This window comes from Microcebus murinus, chromosome 3 (assembly GCF_040939455.1).
Source record: "Microcebus murinus isolate Inina chromosome 3, M.murinus_Inina_mat1.0, whole genome shotgun sequence".
Lineage (NCBI taxonomy): Eukaryota > Metazoa > Chordata > Mammalia > Primates > Cheirogaleidae > Microcebus > Microcebus murinus.
The window spans coordinates 53,323,027-53,345,959 of record NC_134106.1 but is presented as its reverse complement, the minus strand read 5'-3'; the positions used below and the strand labels follow the sequence as shown (position 1 = coordinate 53,345,959).

Genomic DNA, 22,933 nt, shown 5'->3' with positions numbered 1-22,933 from the left:
ACTGCTTCCATGATACCTAATTTTGAAAGCCACTGTAATGAAACTTTCCAAAGATATCCACAAATAATGAGGATTTGTTATAATTTTGGCTTTGGTTATACTTAAACATCTGCATAAGATTTTAATTTTACTGAGGGTCCCTGTAAAATCCTTTTCCTTTCCTCTTAAAGATAAAACAAGAAACATTGTCTCCTCTACCAACATTTTAGCCCAAGTTTAATTTCGATAAGATCGTCAATTTGATTGATAACAAGGCATTACAGAACAGTTTGAAGAGGTCTAAATTTGTCTGATGTTAACGACTTATAATCACCTTTATGTTGGGTCTTAAAGCTTTATTATCCTTAAATACAACTAGTATAGTGGGCCATTAAACGCCAAAGTGATCTGAGATAATATTGACTGGGGTGGCAGCCAAAATTTTAAGGTGCCTGAATTGCGCGTGTAACATCTTTACACTGAATGTGCCTGTAATTTTTAAAATAATCATTAATTTTCCCCCGGAGCTGTCTGTCTGGCCTCTTTTCCTAGTGCTCTTAAATTCTCACCATTCGGCCATACACACGTCCTCTTCCAACTGGTATGAATTCTCCTGCTAAATGTAAGCAGTTCAAAGCATACGCTTTCTTACGGGGAGGGGAAAGGCCAGGAACAGGAAAACGTGCGGGCAGAGGACGGCGCCTCCGACCCCTGCCTCTCCAGGCCTGGCTTCTCGCCCGCCGGCTTCCGGGTCTGCGCCGCGGCTCGGTCCCGCGCGGCTCCGAAAGTGCTGTTGACTCAGTGTCCCACCCGAGCGTCGGGCCGACGCCACCACGCGCAGGGGACTTTCCCGCCCCGGCTCGCAGCCCTCACCCTGTCACTCGGGCATCCCTGCGGGCCGCCGGCCGTCCCGAGACCGCGCGTCAGGAGTGTCCCGCGGCGGACTCCCGCGCCGGGACCCCGCAGGCGGCGCGGGTGCAGCAGCGCCGGGGGCCGGGTCTTCGCCCCGCGCCCCCCGCGGGGACCCTGCGCGCCGGGCCGCCCGGCCCCGCGTCGCCGAATAGCTCAGATGCTTGTCATATTTGCGGTCGCGCGACTCAGCGGGCTGTGCGCGCGCTGCACCCGCCGCCGCCTTTGTCACTGGCCGCCTAGTCATTCGCTGAGTATTTTCTAGAGTGTGTGTGTGTGTGTGTGTGTGTTGGGGGTGCCTGCTGGTAGTTGTGGTCCTCTCGCCGGAGTGTCTCCTTTTCTCTCTCCTCCTCTGTAAGCCATTCCCTACGAGGAAATAAAGGGCGCGCCGGCCGGAGAGGGAGCTGTGGGCGGCGCTGCCACCCGGCGTCTCCCGTGCTCCGCCAGCCCCTTCCTGCTCCTCCGCGGCCGCGGCACGGCTCCGCGTTTATCGCCTCCCGGGGCCGGCGGGGCGGGGGCGGGGCGGGGCGGGCCGGCGGGGCGGGGCTGCGGGAGGGGCGGGGCTGGCGGGGCGGGGCCGCGGGAGGGGCGGGGCCTCCGGAGCCGGGCCGGGCGCTCGCGGGAGGCTCGCTGGCCGCACGTCACTACTGCTCGGCGAGCGCTGGAGCACGAGCTGCCGCTCGCTCGGTCAGGGCGCCCCCTCCGCCCGCCTCCCGCTTCCTCCTCCGCCGCCTGCCGCCGCCTCCACCATTGTATAATGCTCCGGGCGCGCAGGCAGGGGACGGCCGAGTCTTAGAGTCGGTCTCGCCTCCCGCCCGCTCCCCGGCGCCACCCTCGGGCCCCCGGAGCGGGGCACTCCGCATGGAGCGGGAATAGCGTGAGGAGTGGGCGGAAACCCCTCCTGATGCGCTAGTTCCCAGGTGGAGCTGCATGTGGTAAGTTCGCCGGGCGCCGGGCTGCAGGGGTCCGCGGGCGCGGGGCTCCCGGTGGGCGGGGGCCGGTGCTGGGACGCGGCCAGGGTCGGGAGAGCCCGCGGGCCGGAGGAGGGGCCGGCGCCTCCGCCAGGGGCACTCGGGCCGGAGCAGGTACGGGAGCCGCGTCTCGCCGCCGCCCCCGGCCCTGCCCCTCAGACCCCGCGGCGAGGCCGGGACCCCCGGCGCCCGCGGGCAGACCTGCGGGGGGAAGGGCGGGCGGGCGGGCGGTCTCGGCCCGGGGTCAGGAGGGGGTCGGAGCTGGAGAGAGCCGAGCCGTGGGGCGGAGGGAGCTCCGAGCTGTCGCCTTTTACAGCTGGGACGTGTGTGCCTGTTGTGTCGGTTGTGTTGTTGTGAACGTGCGAGACTTTTTCTTTAAAGGTTCGGATTGCTGGCGCGAAGGCTGCTTCGCTTTTGAGTTCCGTGGCCGGGTTTGCATCCAACTTGCTATGCTGTGTTTTTGTAAGTTTTTCGGTGGTTTTGTTTAAAAAAAAATCCCTCTCCACCCTCTTTTCGTCTATGCCCGAGTGAATTGATTTTGGATCGATATGTATGTTAGGCTCAACGCCTCTCGTTGGTTTTTAAGTTAAGAATCTACAAGTCATCTTCGTGGTAACCTCCTGTGACGGAGAGGGACGGGGCTGAGGGGAGCCAGCTGTCCCAAGCCCTAGACTTTGTACTGGTAAGACGGGGGTGTCGTCAGAGGGCCATTGCATCGAGAACAAATAAGTTCTTGTTTATTTCTTGGCCATAAATTATCTTACTTTCAGCGTAAGTGGTAGTAATAGATTGAGATGGAGCAGAGTTGTAGGTTTTAGTTTTAAGTTTCACAAAAAGATCAGATATAGTTTGTCTTAGAATAACTTTTTGCTTGTAAGCTGGGCAGTTTCAGGAGGTAGAAACTAGTAAGTTTTCGCAGGCACTGAATGGGCCTGGGCCATCAGCAGGGTGAGACATCCAGCCTCACACTACAGCAGTTTTTATTTGAATCGAATTGGGCAGCCCCATTTGGTCTTCAGGAGGAGAGTAAATGTTTTCAGGCTTTGTTCATGAAATACGCTTTTTGATTTCCCAATATATGTTAAGAAACATCCATAAGAGCCTAGAAGTTGTAGTCGCCAGGAGGATTACTGAGGCCCTAAGTGTTCAAAGTAGCTTTTTAAAATTAGGGACTAGTCCCTGACAAGAGTGAAGTTGGCTTTGGGCTCTACTCAACCCCTGGAGGACTGTCCACCTGCGAGCCTCGGTTGTTTTGCTGGGTGGGTGGGGGGGGGCCTTAGTTGCTTGGCTCAGCAGAAGGCATGTTTCACCCTGGCCCCTCTCATCCCTCCCCCTTTTTATAGCAGTCTATTCTGATAGGAGAGTGTGCTAGAGTGTTCTGTGAGCATGAAAATACCCATCCTAAGATCCCAACTTCTGGCAAGAGCAAGAGTAGTTTGTTGGTGGATCTCTGCTTTCTTGTTCATTTTATCAATTTCTTCAAAAAGGCACAAATGTTTGAACATTTTCCTTTAGCTTCATTGACTTACTTAGAGGTATTACATGTTAATATAAAATTGTTTGTGTTGTTCACCAAGTTTGGAACCCTTTAAAATAATTTTTGCTAATTTTCCAATCTCCTAACTAGAATGTGCACAACTGTGCTGCTCTCAGGTGAGAAATCTTTTGAAATGGATTTGACAGCGTTTTTCCTTCTCCCTTTTTTTTTTTAAAATACACCGGGCTGTGTTCCTTATTTCATTAAGACAGGTAGGGGAGAAGACTCAACATGTTATGCTGCCAACCAAGTAAGTGTACAACAGGAGGTGTCCTAGGGAACAGTTTTATTGTCAGGCGAATGTCACAGCTTCTTAGGTAACAGCCACTCAGGCTTGTTTTCCTTAAAGAACTAAGAGAAGGATGTTAACTCAGATTTAGAAAATCTTTACACTCCTAATCACTGAATTGTCCCATTTTAAAGCTTTTTTATTTAATTGAAAAGCTAAATTATAACTTTTAGCCAGTTGCTACACACTGAGTGAGTTATTACTAATAAAGAGCATAATAAAATGGCATACATTTTGATATTTTGATACTCATTCAAATTTGTGTGGCGACTGATAGCTTATGACATCTGCTATTTTAAACAGTGCTCAAATAGCAGAATAAAAGTTACAACACTACTTTTAGAAATGTGCACACACAAAACAGGTGAAATAAGAAAGGTACAAGGGAGAGTTGAAGATGTCGGAATGCAAATGTATCAAACAATTTTCTATCAGTCAGCAAAGTAGCGTTCTATAAATTATCAGTATCCAGCTATACTACAAGTTTACCCTCAGTCAGAATATTTTACACTTTAGTAATTAAGAAAGGTAAAAGCTACAACAGAAACCTTGAGGGGGTTCTTTTGCTATGGTTTCTTGTTAAAGAGCACTAGTAAAAGTATGAAGCTTTATTTTATATTTCACTTATATCAGAATCAAAACCACTTTGTCAATATTATACATAGATAAAAATACGCATACATAACAGTATTTATTAAATTAAAGTGTGAACTTTAGTTCACTTGTAGAATTTTTAAAACTTTATGGTGAAAGATATTTTGTATTTACTGTCATGACGTATCCTATAGGAGATAGCTCTAGTTGCAGTAGGTTCTTGAAGGCAGGGAGAGAGAAGAGAAGAGAAGAGAAAGGGAGGGAATGGGCGGGGAGGAAAAGGGGGGGCGAGTGAGCAAACTGTCTCTGATTACTGAGTCCAAAGATCAGATGTATACTAAAGGCACCAGAGGGCAAGCTCCAGTTTAAGTGAGAATACCCTCACAATTAGAGCAGCACCATCTCTCATAGGTCTTTCCATTAATTAATACTGACTAGCAGAACATGAAAATATAAAAATGCTGTGGCCACTAGTATGCACAAATCATGTATTTTCTACCTACCATTAATCATTATTCCTTAAACAATTGATAGAAACCCACAAGCTATGACTCCTGCTTAATTTAGTTTTAATATTTTTGAAGGAAACATCTACTAAAATTGGTGTATCTTTTAAAATAAGTATTGTCTCAAATGGCCAGTGCATTTGGTATTAAAGGCAAACTTCTGCCCTGTGTGCAGATGCTGGGAAACCCTTATGAACAGAAGTGTCCCCTGGAGCGTCCATCACTTATTGTGTGGAGCAGTGTCTTTCTCCATTAGCACTGTGTGGCAGTTCATTCTTTGTATGAATCTGTGAATGGCATATGTCAGCCCAATAAGACGACATTCCTATTCGGGGTAATAAATAGAAGCCTTGTGTTGTTATTTTTTTATTGAAGATCACGGGACAAACAAACCATGGTTGGCTGCCTAAAAATTTTCTTTGAAATACAAATAAAAATTTCAAAATAAAACATCACAATATCTTTTAAAAGATATGATTCGTAATAGGACAAAACAGATGCTTAGAATTTCAACAAGCATTGCATACAGACACTGCAAACACTCTTTCTAAAATTTTGCCCTCTTTGTGGTCTGAGGGATCCTAAGGCTGGGAAGACCCATTTGTCTTTTCTTAGGATCCCCTGTCCCTCATCTGAACTTAATTGGAAATACCTGCCAGGATTCACTTGAGGCACACCCCACAATTTGATTGATCTATTTGAGAAATACAGCTTAGGATCACCTAAGCTATATTCTGCACCCATTGCAGTTTTCAGCCCAGAATGGAGTCAGCATCTGTGCTCTGGTCTGGCCTCTTCTTACACTTGCACGCTGCCTGGCCAGAGCTGGCCCTGCCTTCCAGCAGAGGCTGGGCAGGACGAGGGGTGAGTGTGCCTGGCCCCCAAAGCCCCGCATGGAGAGTGGACTGAGCTGTGTGGATGCGTGGGGGGGGGGCGGCTGGAGGGAGGAGAGTGGAGACAGATCGGGAGCAGCTGTGCAACTGCTACAGCAGGTCTGACTAGTTTGAGGTGCCCAAAGGCAGCTTTGTTTCTCTCCTAACTCCAGGTAGCAGCAAACTTAAGTTCTTCAACCTCATTCACGTCTGCATTACTGTCTTTTTGTCACTTTGCAAAACCCTGTATCTTTGCAGAGTTACTAGTTAATTCTAAGTCTTTCCTTTAAAAGCCTTCATAGGCAGTTAACTGAAAAGAAGCTAATCCAAGCATATTTATGCTTCTAAGGAGTTTCACATAGAACAGTGAAGGGGGAGGGTGAAGGCTTTTATGGCCGTGATGTATGTATATATTATATATATCCATGCGTACACATGCACACTCATGTTTACCATGGGCTCAGTGAACCTGTTGAACAAAAGTAAAACGTACACTCAAATATACCATGGTCAAAATACTTAAATAAGCAGAAATTCCTTGCTGCAGATCAGCCTTTAGCCCTTTGCCCTCCTCTGCTCTGGCCTGCTGCTTATCTTGCCACACCATGCACGGCAGCTCCTGGCTTGGAGCAGGCCTGCTGGAGTACACCACCCCTGTGTTTAGAAGCATTACTGGGGTTAAATGCAGGGAATCTGAAAGTCCCAAGGTCATCTCTACCCCAGAATAAGTTTGCATAAAATCCTAGTCATGCTAATGAGATAATGAGGGGGGCAACTGTTTTAAACAGGTCTGCCCTGAGTGGTTATCACATTTTATTATAGGTGATACACATTTGCTTTTCAGATTTCCTTCCTTTTCTAAGGGGGTCCTCTCCCCCTGCATGTGTACTTCTTCCATGTCTTCCATGCTGTCAGAGAAAACCAATTTGGCTGAGGAATTTGGGCGCTCTGATCCGCAGCAGAAGAGTTTTTGCTCTGCCTCTCTGCTTACTTATCAGGAAACTGGTGATGGCCTTTTCTGAACAGTTTTAAGACAGAGTAAATTTTTTTTTTTTTTTTTAAGATAGAGCCTCGCTCTGTCACCCTGGCTAGAGTGCAGTGGCATCATTGCTCACAGCAACCTCAGACTGGGCTCAAGTGATCCTGCTGCCTCAGCCTCCATAGTAGCTGGGACTACAGGCATATGACACCACGCATGGCTAAATTTTCTATTTTTTGTAGAGATGGGGTCTTGCTCTTATTGAGGCTGGTCTCAAGGCATCAAGCAATCTTCCTGCCTCTTGCCTCTGCCTCCCAGATTGCTAGGATTACAGGTATGAGCCACTGTGCCTCGCCAAGACAGACTATTTTTTAAAAAAATAGTTTTACCATGTCCCTGAAATTTTCTCCATGTCCAGAAATGTAAAATAGGTTTCACCTGGTAGTGATTCTTGGAGTCTGACAGTAGTTGGTCTAAAAATTCAAAATACAGTTCTTCAGGTGACCCCTGCCTCCTTCAAAAGCTCCCAAAGATATGTAGGATGAGTAGAATGTTAGGGGGTGGCAAGCTGGGTAGGTTGAAGGAAGGCTTTTTTTCCATAAAAAGCATTGAAGGTAATTGAAGTATTAATAAGTATTTTCCCTAGAAAATAAATATTTGTTACATTTAGTGTGGTACTGTGATTATTTTTATTGTATTTAACTAAATGAATTTGCCTAAAGTTCAATGAGTCATTCATTATCAACACACAGCAGTCCTTGGGAAGAAATACATTTTATCTCAGAATAATCCCAAAGCAGTTATTTAAAAAACAAAAATAAAAATGGCTGCCCTGTTTACAAAGTATCATTCACTACCCTCAAATTCAGTTTGTATCCTCATTGCCTTTTTCTGTTGTGTGGATTATTTAAGTATATGTTATAAGTTTAAACCATCTTTGTAAAACCTTATGAGCCTACCTAATTCTTAGACATCTAAAATAAACATTCCAAATATGTAGGTTACTTCCCAGGGACAGGTATTTACACATTAGAATAGTTATTTCCTCCATTTTACATATCTCATTGGTATATTTCTGTTATACCTCAAATTTTTGAGCTCATGTCATGTTGTAGAAATGTGATGTTTTTCTCTTAAGGAATTCAAGTGTAGACTATACAATGTTCAGTTTTACTTAGTAAATTAAAAAAAAATTTCCTCTGTGATTTTTTCATAGTAATAAAGCATCCACATTTTGAAAACATGACTAGTTTTAAATTTTTAACTTTTAAGAAACACTTCCATAAACACACTTCCTGAGGTAGCATACTTTTTATTCATTCCTTAGTTTTATTCAGTGGCAAGCAGATGGCTAATTAATAAAACCTAGTTTTAACTAAGATGTAATTTTATTTTTTATAAATTATTCTAAAAAATTGCATTTACCTGTTTTAGTGTGACTTTTATATATCTCTTTTTAAAACAAAAACATTCATGTATTTTTGGCAAAGCCTTTGGTTTCTACCTTCCCTAGACCTTTTTCCCCCCCTGACAGTGTTCATTAAGGGTCTCTAGTGTGAGGGGAAAAACAACGTATCTTTGGGGAAAAGATGCTACAGGAGGGTTGAAACCAGAATCTCGTCCAAGCAATTATAAATACAGCAGAAAAAAATATTTTCATTATGCAAGGGAATGGGGGGTTGGGCAAGGCTGGCTAGCTTTTACCAGCATGCAGTCTTATGGGAAAGAGAGTCAAATCTGAAAATTCCTTCCCTTAATGTGATTTTAGATTCAAAATGCTAAAATGTACTGACTCTAAATTATTATGAAACAATATAATAATTTAAATGATTATTATATATATAAAAATAATGTTTACAGTTTCCAATTTTCAAATGGGAAGATTGATGATAATAGTTCATCTGTGGTGAATGTTGTTTTTGAACATACAACATCACATAACCTGAACTTGTAACTTGAATAGAGGGAATTCCAGCAAGTAGTTATTATACAATGAACTTGCTTCATTCCTAAGGTTATCTGAGTTACATTTTACAATCAAATGGCTCCTCCTCAGTGTCCTTTATGAAGGGTTTTCCTAAATAACTGCCTGAAGCAGTATGTGCTCAGTATGGAGGTAATTTATGGTTATTAAGAAGCAGTAGTAGGATTACTAAAGGCTTCTATAGTAGTAAAATTCTTAGTGCTAAACTTACTGAGACTCACTGTGTTATTGGGAGTCCATGTTAGAACCTCCACTGGAGATTCTGAAATGTTGGCTTCTCCAAGTTCACATCTCATGATTTGGGTTTGTGTTTGTTGTTGTATGTTCTTACTTCAGGAATCCTCCAGGGATTTTAACCATGGTTTTGAAACATTAGTGTTACTCACATACAGGCAACAACCTCTTCTATAAAGTATATCCAGAGTTTGAACGATAGTGTAATATAATTAAGTTTGGGCTTGGCAAAGCTCCCAGCTTGCTTTGCATTGTCCTGTGGATACCTACATTTGGGGACAGTCTTGGGAATATGTATACTCTGAGAGATCTGTAGGTAGAAATTGCCCTGAAGAATCAGGCTTCAGGGGTGCCTTGTTACTCTGCGCTGCCCCCTTGTGGCTGGATGTGAAATGCTCTATTTCAAAGTTTAAAATTAAGAGTTCCAACTTGCATTGGGCATGCTTGTTTACATAGAGCATTAATAATTTTCTTCTGTGTAAAAAAAAAAACTATTAAGTTAATATAATAGTTCTCACTCAGGGTGTGAATAATTTATTGTGCTTATTTGGTATTTTTTAATTTGCAGAATTTAAAAAATATGTATTGGTGTGTTAATGGTTTTTAACTTTTTATTATGGAAAATTCCAAATACACTCCAAAGTAAAAGGAAGAGTACAATGCACCACCTTGTACTTATCACTTAGCTTGTTGATCTTGTTTCATCTACATGGGCTGTTTTTTTTCAGGAGTATTTTAAAGCAAATTCCAGGCATCATATCATCCTGAATATGTTTTTGTCAAACTTAAGAAACTGTGTATTTCTACTAAGTCATTTACTTTAAGTGTGCCATTCCCAAATAAACCTTTTTTCTTTATATATTTTTAAAGAATAAACTTTTTCTTTACAAATAAAAAAAACTTTTTAAAAATAAAAATTTTTAAAAATTCAGTGTGCCATGCATTTAGCCAGAATCCTTCAGTAAAATAAAAGAATTGTCAGCATTTCCATTGTCCTTGGAAGGAGGTGACTGGTGTCCTTAGCTTCATAAGAGTCGGGATTAAAACCTAAAATTCCCAGCTGGGGGAGGAACCAATAAGAAAGGCTATTAGAAACATTTTATATTGCTTGCCCTTTACATTCTAAAAAGTCTATTTTTCTTTCCAGATGTTTATTAACAAGGCAATAATGTATTCTAAAGAAATGTTTGGTTGAAACATTTCCTCCCAGAATTTGACTGTATTTTACTTACTAAATGCAGTTGGGAGCATTTTAAATTTTTCTTTCCTTTCTCTAGAAAAGATTATAGTTGTCATACCATCAGGATTAGAAACTCTCTTTAATTTAATAGAAGCATGTAAAATTCTGAGAGGGAAAGCTAGAACTTTTTAAAATGTGGACTTTAGAAAACAACCCCAAACCTTAAAAGTTGTTGTTAGAGGTTGACCTCCTGGCAGAATTTCGGTTTATCTGGAGGCTTCAAGACGCTGTCAAGAAAGCCAGGAGGATTGTTCCTGTGGGTCTTCGTGCAGTGCAGGGTCTGATCTGGAACAAACAGCAGCAGCGACAGCCCAGTGCACAGCAGGGGAGAGCCCGGAGGAGGCACCGAGAACAGTGGTATCGGGTTACAGGTTCAGAATATCGCAGGGGCGCTGGTAACTGGCTTGATCTAGTGACTGGCTTTATAATTACATTGCTGATTTGTTAGGGGAGGCTTTGTCTTACTTACCAATTAGCATGGATGTTACTGCTGGGACCTCAGAAATCCTGGATGAGCTTTGGTTTAAAAAAAAAAAAAAAGCTTCCCAATCCAAGCAGCTTTAGGGGTTCTGTTAGGAACGTTCTTCCTTGTCTTCTGGGAGTCCTTTCCCTGTCTGTAAATAAACCATGGGGAGGCTCTCTGCCCGATGGAATTTTGCCCCTGTTCCTGCCACTCCCCTGGGCTAGAGGCAGTTGCTTTGGGGTCTGAGGTCTACCTCTGCTGTGCAGATACCCGCCACCTCCCTCCCCGCACCCCGCTGGAGGGGGATGGTCACTCCTCCCGTGCCAGCTGCAGGCCAGGACACACGGCTGGCTGAGGGCTCCCTGTTTCTTTGAGCTTCTCTTTCTGACCCTGTCAGCACCCCCAACTACCTGTCCTTCTCGGGGCAGCCTTTTTGTTTTCGCTGTTGTTGTTGCTTAGGGGAGAAGGGTGTTAAAAGCAGAGGCATTGTCAGATTTCCTTAGTCCAGTGTGTTTTTAAGGTGTAGTATTAAGCATAGAAAGTTGTCTAAGCAGAGGTGGCCCCTTTGTGGCAGTAGGATGGGGCTTCCCCTCCCTGCTCAGGAGTTGCCCTGTCTGCGCGTGACAGCAGCCTGGAGGGACGGCTCCGGAAGGTCTCTGCTGCTGGGCCCCCGGCTGGTGGGTGGTGTCCTTTTGTCTTGAACACAGGCTCTCCATTTGGACCACCTCAAAAAGCAGGATCCAAAACACATCTTAAGGCAAGTGTATGGAGTGAAGCGAGGAGAAAGGAGAATATTCTGTGTTTCAGAATTTGTCTCAGAACAATTTCTGGCCCAACTTTGAGCCAGACTCTTTTCAGCTCAGAAGTCTGTCACACACACAGTTAGTTTTGCCAGGGGCACTCCTTTCTTCTTCCACTGCCCCCAAAAGAAACTGAAAGGAGGGTGTGTTTCCACTTACAGGCTGTGGGTTTTAGCAGCCCAAGATGTCAAAGGGAGGGAATAGCCTCTGCTGGCTTTCTCCTGAGACGCTCACCGCATGCCTTCTCTTTGCTTCTTTTTTCTTCTAAAGAGGACGGACACATCGCTGCTCTGAACTGTTGGCATTAATGCAAAGGCCTCGTTTTTGTGTGGGTTTTAGAGTGAGCACTGGACTCTTTAGCAACCAGTGTTCACACCGGTAGTCGTGCAGGGGTGAGAAATCTGCAGCCTCAAGGCCACATGTGGCCGTCCAGATCCCCAAGTGCAGCCCCTCAACCAGATCGAAACTTAACAGGACAAATCCCTTTATTGAAAGGATTCATTAGGTAAAATTTGTATTTAATCAAAAGGCTGCACTCAAGGATCCAGAAGGCTACAGGTTCCCCATCCCTGCCAGGGATACAGCTTCTTAAAGCTCCTTTTTGAATTAGGAGCATTTTTCTTGGGAGCTTTTAACTAATGTTTTAATAATGTTTTTCTTGAAGTATAGCATGCATATGGAGATGTGCAAGATCCTAAGTGCACAGGCCAGTGACTTACCACAAAGCAAACTCCTGGGTGTATTCTCTACCCGGGTGAGGAAATATTAATAGAACATGACCAGCTCTCCAAAAGCCTCTTGCTCCACTAGCAACTACCCTAACTCAACTGCAGACACCATAGTTTAGCTTTGCCTTGTTAACTGAGTTTTAAAACAACATGTCCCTTAATTGTAAAGCCTGTTACACTCCTGAAAAGGGAAATCACAGAATTTCTAGTTATTTACTAGTTCAAAAGGAAGTTGGATCAAGCTCTTGAAAATGGGCCTTGAGGTGTTTGTCTTTTGAAAAAACTCCTGGTGACATTTGTTATCTTTATATATATATATATATATATATATATTTTTTTTTTTTTTTCTTTTTTCTTTCTTTCTTTGAGACAAGAGTCTCTCTCTGTTGCCCGGACTAGAGTGCCATGGCGTCAGCCTAGCTCACAGCAACCTCAAACTCCTGGGCTCAAGCAGTCTTCCTGCCTCAGCCTCCCAAGTAGCTGGGACTACAGGCATGATCCACCATGCCTGGCTAATTTTTTCTATATATTTTTAGTTGGCCAATTAATTTCTTTTTAGTAGAGACGGAGTCTTGGTCTTGCTCAGGCTGGTTTCGAACTCCTGACCTTGAGCAATCCTCCTGCTTTGGCCTCCCAGAGTGCTAGGATTACAGGCGTGAATAAAATTTCTATTTTTTAAATGAGACAGGGTCTCCAATTCTGGGCCTCAAGGGGTCATGCCTCCCAAGGAGCTGGTATTGCAGGCACACAACAAGCACCCAGCCAGCATTTGTTACTTTTGAGCATCTGCCCTAACAGATTATATTAAATAGCTTTTGAGGTTAGGGTCCTTCCTAATGAAAAGCTGTACAATTGGAAGCTGGGTTTGGGGTATAGAGTTTTATTCAGTATTAAACTCCCTGAAAAACTCCAGAAGAGAAGTTTTCATTTATATAGCTACCAATGAGTTTCGTTCTTTATTTTTGAAACTTAGTTTGCTGCAGTTAATAGTTGCTGAAATTTATTTTAAGAAAACCAGAATGCTAGGAATTTGTTTCTCAGAAGTTTATTAGGGACGCAGGGTGTCTTATTTCAAACCTTCTATTAGGAGCCAGTGAATTTGAATAGAAAAGTGGCCTTGATTAGTTTGAGGCCCCTTAGGGTGGGCAGAAGAGGGAGGGAGCAGCCTCTCCATTCCTCATGTGGGGGTCTCCCACCCCTGAAGCTCAGGGTCCCTTTGGGTCTTTGTCTGAAAAATTGGGTAGAAGGCATAGGCTTGGATCTTCACAAGTCTAGGAAGGCGATACAGTGGGGTGTCAGAGCCCAGGGGTGCCTACAGGTGGCCTCAGAATTAAGGGAGTCACAAGGACCACCTTTCAGTGAGCTCCAGGCCACCCCTGGGCAGGGACCTTGGAACCCCCCTTTCCTGGAGTTACCTAGAAGCGTTTAATGAGCTCCTGCAACTGCTTCATCTTCTAGTTGCTGCTTGGTGAGGCCTTTTGAAAGGTCACGTGCCTCCCCTATGGCTGCTTAAAGAGCTATTGTTACTCTCTTAGAGTGCCTGAGGAAATAGAGGCTTCTGAGGAGCTGGGCTGACCCTGGCCTTGGGCAGCCTGCGCCAAGCCCTGAAAGGCAGGGAGGGGCCAAGGCATCTGGCTTCTTGCCCTCAGGTTCTTGAGGGCATGTTCTTGTGGGCATGTCTCCTCTTTTCTTCTTTAAACCCTGCCCTGCTTAAGGAGGTAGAGGTTACACAAAGCCCTGAGAGTGAGAGTTCTCACAGCTAGGAGCTGGAGGCCTCTTCTGATCATGCTCGTATTGTTACTGCCACTGCCGTGTGTTAAGCAAACTGGGAAAACTTTTAAGTGAAAATGCGAAATCAATTTTATTATGTTTCACTTTATTCCTTTCTATAACAATTTAGATAGAATGAGGGTTAAAAATCAGGATTGTGTACGTTTTTCAATCTTACTGGGTGTGTGGATTCGGTTTTGCTTCATAATATGAAATAGTGAAACCAAGGCAAACCTGCTTTAAGCCATACTCCATCGGGGGTCCTTATTCACACATTTGAAGTACATCCAAGATTTGATTTGTGTGTCTTTTCCTGTTCATGGAGTTTGCTTACACTAGCCCTCCACCCTCCCCTTCCAGGCAGCATTACTGATGTCTTATCACACTTTCCCTAAATCGTTAGGATTAGCACACAACTACCACCAGCTGGATCTTTCTAATTGGAAATTAGGTGCTTCTCACATCGATACCTGTCTCAAAGTATCTCCACCGATCTCTTTCAGCCATGGGAATTCTGCTAAATGCCTATAGTATTGCATGGCCTGTGTGCTTTTTAAATGTGTGAGTTCTGTAGATTCAGTGATTATTTCTAGAAAAATGTGTTATTGAAAAAGTGTTGTTTTATTCTGGTAACAAGTCTTAAAAAGACAGTTCTACATTGATAACTAAAAGAAAAGTCTACATCGTCTTGCCTAAATGTTACCTCTCTTCCAGAAAACCAATAAAAATTCAAAGTGGCAATGAGCTTACTAATTTGTTTTTAGTTGGATTTTCGTTGACATTTTGGGACAAGCTTCTGAAGCTTTCTGTGATGAGGGGCCATCTTGTTTTTGCTCCCTCCCCCAGACCTTCCTGGGCTTTAGAGAAACACAATAAAAATAATTACTGAAAAAGTAAAATTAAAATACAAAGATATAGAAAATAGAAGGTTCATTTTAAAAATTAAACTTACAGTTACTTTGTAAATTTGCAAAAGTTTCTAAATAATACAATATATCTACTTAGCTCATCTTGGACCAGTAACAGTTCACATACTGGCACCATCTGTGGGGCACACTTTTAGAAACACTGTTGTAGAGTGTGCATATGTGTAGTTGTGTACTCACATGCTTGTGTAAATGTGCTGTAATCACATAACATAGATCATATAACAACTTTATATGAAAATTAAATGCACTTAGTAAGCTCTTTAGCAAAAGTGAAGTTTTTCTGTAAGTATCTAAATGCTCAAATTTGTAAACAAATATAAATAGTATAATTGTGACTATAATTATGTGTTTCAAAATCCAGTTGTCGGTAACCCTTCTGATGCATGAACTAGTAAGTGTTTTGCAATGTGAAATGAAACCACCTCCCCCACTGATTCACTCCAAAGTTTAAATGGGCACAAATACTTTAGAAAGGAAATATTCGATGCAAAGTAGATACATAAATGAGACTTTTAGCACTAAACAGTAGGAAATATGCTTGTCACCTGAAGTATTAGGTAAGTCACTTGTTACTATCATGCTTTCCTTGCCTGGGAGAACAGTTAATTACAGGCATGGTCTTTGGACCTAGTGATTGACAGCCATTCTCGTAATGTTTACAAAATGAGAGGAAATGTTTCATGCAAGTAACTCCACATTCTTTGTGAGTATTAACAAATCTCAAGCTGATTCTGATGTTGATAGGTTGCAGCCTTCTTTATCCATCTCTTCTGAGACTGAGGCAGTGAAGTCAGTCACCCTAAGTAGGACTGTGTGCCAGGCTCTGTGGCCACCTGTCCATCTGTCTTGAGGGGCAGCATGGACTCCTTTATAACAAAGTATTGGAAGAACGTTGTGTGAAGTTTATATTCCGTTTAGCCTTGTTCCTTTGATGGGAATTGAAATTCAAAGTGGTGATGAGGTGTAGGAAGAGATGTTTAGCCTGTGAAGACCAGACTGCACTCACGCGTGACTCCCCACTGTGAGTGGAAGCGTGCCTGAGGAGCGTAGATGTGGAGTATGTTAAAGGGTTGCATGAGGCGTGATCAGTCAGCTGAAGCAATTTAGTAAAAGGTAAGTAGCATTTAGAAGGAAACTTGGGTAACTACATAGCAATTGCCCATATATGAAGATTTCAGAAAGAGTGAGCCACACTGAGAGTAGGATTAACGTGCGTGTGAGTGTCATAGAGCAAGCATGGGCCTGGCTTAATTAGAACCATGTATCCTGATCTGAACAACACAGGACAATTTCTTGATTAAATGGTTAGAAAGCGAGGTCTGTGAGGCAAAGGCTAATGGACTTGAGATTGTTTTGTTTAGACAGTAGAAGTTCTGAAAGTGAGTGATGACAATGTAACATGACCTTGGAGAGTTGGAAGGACCACGCTCCAGAAGGTGACAACCAGCTGAAGATCAGTTCACTAAGGCCAGAGCAAGAGAGGACACAGCCTGGGCGGTGAACAGCAGCAAGATGGGGCAGTTCTTCACTGCAGTTTTAAAATTCAACCTGTTACCAAGTTCCCAAGGTCTGAGACCTGAGGTCCTTGTTTCTTTAGAATACAGATGTAACTCTGGAATCACAGTAGATATTTTGTTATGAAATCTCAAGTATCCAAACAGCAATGCTTATATTCAGAGCAAATTACTTTAAAACTAATCCAGTTGCATTCAGACATAACTGTGTGATGAATTGAACCAAGGAAAAACTTAGGCTGGGAAATACACATTCTTCCACTGGATTCTAGAATGAAAAGCAGTGGCAGCTCAGTCACTGTGGTCATTTAACACAGGCCAAGTGCTTCGCCACATGTCACCAAACAGGCAGAAAGACTCCATGCATAATGAGGAAGGAAAAAGCGTTTTGAAAGCACACCCAGTTCTACCAAAATTATACATGTTCCCCCTTCTTTAACTTGGTTGTTTTAATCCTTCAAGATGTGTTCAAGCTATAATTCATGACACCTGTGTCTGTTTAGGTCATAGCGTTGTAAGTGTTTTCTTGGGTTTTAAAAATAAATCCATTTGGGGGAGAGAAATTGAACCTGCATGTGAACGCAAGCACATGAGCTGAGAAGTCAAAATCACGGTTTCCATGGCAACTCTTAACTTGTCTGTGCCGTACACATTTCTCAAGAAATACATTCACCAGACTACCTAGTGATAAAAATTGTTCCACAGGCATATAAAGGTAGATTTGCTAATTCTTCTTCTAAAATGTGTCCCCCACCCCCCAGTTAATCTGTCTGCTCTTCTCTGTAACCCTGGGCAAGAAACTGAAGTCCAAGTCCTGAACAATTTTTTGTGTGTGTGTTTCGTAGAAATCAGTTTTCGTGTGATTAATGCTGTTTCCTCCCTCTCTCCTTTGCAGATATATGTTGGGTAAAGGAGGAAAACGGAAGTTTGATGAGCATGAAGATGGGCTGGAAGGCAAAATCGTGTCTGCCTCTGACGGTCCATCCAAGGTGTCTTACACCTTACAGCGCCAGACTATCTTCAACATTTCCCTTATGAAGCTCTATAACCACAGGCCCCTGACAGAGCCCAGCTTGCAAAAGACCGTTTTAATTAACAACATGTTGAGGCGGATCCAGGAGGAACTCAAACAGGAAGGCAGCCTGAGGCCTGCGTTCACTCCCTCCTCCCAGCCCACCGAGGAGCTGAGTGACAGCTACCAAGAGGCCCCACCTGCCTTCAGCCACCTCGGGTCCCCTCCTGCGCACCCCTGCGACCTCGGCAGCACTACACCCCTGGAGGCCTGCCTCACCCCAGCCTCACTCCTCGAGGATGACGATGACACTTTTTGCACTTCCCAGGCCGTGCAGCCCACGGCTCCCACCAAACTCTCACCTCCAGCCCTCCCGCCAGAAAAGGACAGTTTCTCCTCTGCCTTGGACGAGATTGAGGAGCTCTGTCCCACATCTACCTCCACAGAGGCCACAGCAGCAGTGACTGACAGCTCCAAAGGGACCCCCATCGAGTCCAGCATCCAGAAACCCGAGGGACCCCAAGAGAGCCGCACGGACGATTCGAAACTGATAGACTCTCTGCCTGGGAATTTCGAAATAACAACGTCCACGGGTTTCCTGACAGACTTGACCCTGGACGACATCCTGTTTGCAGACATCGATACGTCCATGTATGATTTTGACCCCTGCACGTCCTCGTCAGGGACAGCCTCAAAGATGGCCCCTGTGTCAGCCGACGACCTCCTCAAAACTCTGGCTCCTTACAGCAGCCAGCCCGTCACCCCGAGTCAGCCTTTCAAAATGGACCTCACAGAGCTGGACCACATCATGGAGGTGCTCGTCGGGTCCTAAGACCCAGGGCGGCTGTGCCCGCCCGGACCCTGGGGCGTTCCCACAACCCTGACAGTTCTCCGCACTGTGCATGCACCCTTGCTTGCCTTTTTCAGAGAAAAAAAGAAAATTTTACAAAAGGATCACACTAGTTTTTGCTTTGAGCAGAGTTGGAGTGCCTTCATACAAGTATGACCACTTTTAATATGCTTTTTTGGAGTGGTTCCTCAGAGACCTACTACCCTGGTATAGGAAAGAATAGTAGAGGACAATGTTGCTCTATGTTGAATGACAAAAATAAACAGTTCAAGTGAAGCACAAGGATTAAGTTGGAAACGCTGTAAATTGCATGTGCATATTTGTCTATTTTTTCTATAAGTTTTATTGCAAGAGGTAAAGAAGAAAAAAATATATATATATAATTTAGATAATCTCAGTACCTTTTTTGGCATTTTCGCCCTGTATAGGTTGACTTGGCAATTCAGCCTTTTTAGAGGCATTAACTACTCCTCGTAAGTGTTGCATTTACATGGCTGTTTAGAAAACTGCTGCCCAAATTTATTTTATATTTTTGTACAGATTCTGCAGTTTATGATATTGTTTTTCTAAAAACAAATGCTGTTTATACATATGAAATAGCTATTTTGATAGGATTTGCTCACATAGTTCCTGCAAACTTCAGATGTACAAGTTGCACTTGTACTTTTATAGAGTTGTAATGTTTTATATGTGTATGGTGCAAGAGAAAATTGGATCAAATCAATCTGCAGTTGATGTCCCCAAATGCAAACACACACGGGCACATACATACACACACATAACACACACAGCGCTTTAAGAAAGGGCCAGGTGATATCACACCCAAATTTCACACGCACTGACCCCCTGGCACAAACACCCGCCAGTACTGTGACTTCCAAAGCCAGAGCCACGTCTGCTCATCAAACTTGCATTAAGCAGTTGATGGAGATGGCCACAGAGCTTGGGGTTTAAGTGATGGTTCTCTTTAGCTCCCTTTTTTGAAGGGAAGGCTACCAGTCTTACTTTAGAGTGTATTTATGCCAAGTTTGCTCTTTTAATTGTTTTTATTTTTTTAAGTGAAAACCTAGATCTTTCCTTTTTGGCATAATTTTTATGATGACCTAATATTTTACATCTGAATACAATTTTGTGATAAGCAACCAACCTCTTCATGGAACTAAGCCCTATTGCAATGCTTAGGGCTCTTAAAGAAGAAAATCTCCCCAGAAGGCATCCATCATGTTGCTAAATTGTCTTTTGCAGCTTCCCTTCCCTAGAGCTTTTGTTCTCTCTGTTGCTAAGAGCTAAAAATGGCATCTTTGTGATCACCACAGTGAGCTCTGCTCACCTCGGCTGGCCCGGGATGTACTCTTACAACATCTGTGACCTTGAACCTGGAGTTCCTCACCTTATGTGACGGCTGCCCATCTGGTTGCTTTCTTAAATCAACTGCTTTAACTACACTTTACAAGGCTGTTTTACCCAAAAACACAGACAGAATTTTCTATGCATGTTCCCCCCCCCCCGCCCGTCTCCCACCCCCAGAACACACTTGAGAAGTAGCTTTTTATTCCTAGTGGTGTACATTTAATTTTAAAACGTTTGCAATGTATCATGCTTGTTGCCGAAATTGTTTATGGCCTTTTCGTTTCAGTTTTTTCTTTCTTCCAATGGTACTTTAGCTGTTGAGTGCAGGTTACAACCTATATTGTTATGCAGATGGCTTCTTTAGGAATAACTTTTATATTTATTTAAAAATTTTAAATTATGGGATTTTGTTTTTTGTTGTTGTTGTTGTTGTCTTTGTTGTTGGTCATTTGTCAATATTCAGTCACCAATTCTGCTCACTTCTTGCCATGGATAAAATTGGGTCTTTCTGGCTAATTAAAAAAGACAACTTTATAAAATGGCACTTTAAACAAGCCATAGATAGTTTTATTTTTATAATGCACATGGCAAAGCAAATACGTTTGTGATGAAGGAACTGCTCATCGAAGCAAAAGATTCATATATGATATGATAAAATCTTTCTACATTCTAATGTACTTTTTTACCCCACTTGAATGTGTTTTAACGGCTAATTATCAACTCAGTAGAGCAGTGAGAAACTGATCAAATTGCACTTGTTCTCCTACAAGCAACCTCCACACAGACACTTCTGTCTGCTGCAGATGTGTCGTTTCCTTTGATAGGACCAGGGACCATATAATTAAGGTGAGGGTTGTTGTAGATGCTTCCAGTGTCACTGTGCCTGTCCATTTTAAGAGCTTCCCTTTCTTGTAGAGAACAAGTCTGCCCAAACTCCATGCTTTTTATAACTGGAGGACCCGGCGAATTGCCACATGCTGCACACGTCTACATACGTACACATATACAATGGTGTTGATTATTCCGAACAATAACCGCGTGAAGCAGTTGATCTGCCATTGTTAAAACTGATTTACAGTAACTTAGAACAACTGTACTTTCGTTGGATTAGCAAATCCTGTGTTTAAACAAATCCCATATGTTGGGCAACAGTTCAAATAAGCACAGAGAAGTGTTGCCCAAACTTGGTTCTCTGACTCTCATGTATTTGTAAGGCTGGGCTTCAAAATCAAAACAAAAACCCCCAACAACAGCAGGCAAATGCTTTTTAACTCTGACATCCTTGCTGTAAATTCCTGATTCAAAGTCTAACACGAGAAAGACACGGAAAATTAGCAGCCCATTTTCAGAAAGAGCAAAAGCGTCAAGGGTTCGCGTTGTCTTCGTGTCCTATTCTTACAAAGTGGTGTCCCGACAAGGAAGGGTAGGAGCCAGAGGAGGGAATCTCCGAGTCCCAGTTTGAGTATGGGATGTGCTTCCAGATGCCACCTGGCAGCAGTGCCTTCCCCTCCGTAAATGGTGTTGCGTGGCATCCAGAGCCAGGCGGGCAGCTTGAGGTGCCTTCATGAGAAAGACGCGCTGGGGGCTGGGGCTGGGAGAGGACAATTATTGACAGTGATGTGCAATGAAGTGACAAGATGAGAGCAGAATCATAAGAGCTTTGAATTTGAAGTGATTTTTTTTCCCATAAGTTATTTATTCCTTTTTCTGTGTAAATATATTTATTTTACTGTGGAGCTCTAACAACATCTGGATCGTAACATGTGCAGAATGTATGGTAGGAATGTATTCTCTTGTAGGAATGTAAATCTGTATTAAAAGGGGGTCCGTGCCAGGACCCCTGGGTCTTCTCATCGTATGCACAGTCCACATTCATTTTTACTCTCTTCTCTAATATGGGTCTATTTGAAATATGCAAAAGGTATGGATGAGGAATGTTTTAATACCTCCAAATTTTTGAGAAAATCAAGCATCAAAGGGTTGATATTTTTAAAAGTTTTTTTAGTAGCACTTTCTCTGGATGACAGAAGGGGCAACCCCACAGGCACCCTCGTTCATACCAAAGGGTGAGAAATGGCCTGAGCCTCCTCTGCACCTCTCCAGTGTCTTCACCAATTGAGCTTTTTGTCGCCATAGCCCCTTGGAGTGCCCTGAGGTCAATCAAGGAAAATTTATTAACTAAATAAGCTCCAAAGAGCCAAAGTATCAACTTACGGATCGTTTTAAAGCTTAAATGTATTAACCACCTATGCGGTAAACAATGAATTATGAATACCGCAGGGCAGCCTTCTTAAATGACAGATGTTAAAAAAAAAAGACTCTACTTTGTGCAGCGATTGTTATTCCACTCTATATGAATTGTCTTACTTTGAAAACCTTGCTGTTACAAATTGGACCTTTATACATTTCTGAAAATATTGAAAAGAGCATATTTAACTTGTTCTGGCTGTAAATGGTTAACTTCCTATAACTGCCCTGCACCTGGAAGCATAGAGTTGTGTGCGCCCTGCTTATGTACAATTGTTTTCAGCGTTTCTAAGAATGAGTCCGAATGGTTCTTTAAAATTAGCCCAGGATCAAATGCTGTTGCAGACAAAGCCAATAAAAACGTTGGACTTCTTTTGGGGATAACAAGTTTGGAAGAGAAGTGCAGGCCATATGTGCGAATGACCGCGATTTTGAAAAAGGTGTACATGGTGCCATGTTTGGTGCATGGTTTTTGAGGAGGGCTTTTTGTCCAAAAGGAGGTATAACCTTTCCCCCACAGACCTGAGAGCTGTGCCTTTTCTATGCAATATTACAGATGTTACATCGGAACCCAGATGGCTGTATTCACATGTAGGTTTGGGCTGTAATCGAAACAATTGGACAGATTAAATGTACATGGAAATGAGCAGTCTTACTTTTGTAGTTTTATATTATACAATAAACAGTTAAAAGATGAGAGAGGCATGCTCGCAGTTTTCTTTTGACCAGAGCACGGCACAGCAGTTTGCTCGTGTTAAGCAGCAGTCCCGCAGCAGCTACAGGGGCCTCTGCTGGAGTCCGTGCTGTCCGACTCGAACCTTCTTGCTCACAGGGACCACCTTTCTCTCCTGGTCCTCCCCCTACCTCTTGGACCCTTCTTGACCTCCTTTTTCTCACATCTGTGGCCCAGCTCTCTCTAAAACATTGTTTTTTCCAGGGTTTGGCCCGTGACCAGCTCTTCAGCAAGCCTCCACTCCTACGGCTTGCTGCCCCAAGACGATCTAACCCCTTGGGGTTCTCAAAACGGATTTCCAGCCCCTGCCTCTCTCCTGAGCTCCTGATACTCCTATCTGCCAGGATTTGCCATCTCACACATGGCGTGTCTCACACCGTCTTGTTTCCCCTGGGGGCTGGATCCAGCAGGCTCGTGGGCCTCAGCTGTCCTTTCCCATACCT

At 43.6% G+C, this 22,933-nt stretch overlaps 1 protein-coding gene across 1 annotated transcript; it reads left to right on the top strand.

Annotated features, from left to right (window-relative positions):
• Positions 1–1,505: 1,505 nt before the first annotated feature.
• SERTAD2 (SERTA domain containing 2) lies at positions 1,506–22,454 on the top strand. The gene is made up of 2 exons (XM_012764926.3): positions 1,506–1,823; positions 17,194–22,454. Exon 2 carries the CDS (start codon positions 17,198–17,200, stop codon positions 18,140–18,142), a length of 945 nt encoding a protein of 314 aa, XP_012620380.1. The 5' UTR covers positions 1,506–1,823; positions 17,194–17,197; the 3' UTR covers positions 18,143–22,454.
• The last annotated feature ends 479 nt before the right edge of the window (positions 22,455–22,933 follow it).

What these genes read in the sequence shown, in the direction of transcription:
- SERTAD2 (XM_012764926.3), top strand. Translation starts at nt 17,198, where the DNA reads ATGTTGGGTAAAGGAGGAAAACGGAAGTTTGATGAGCATGAAGATGGG.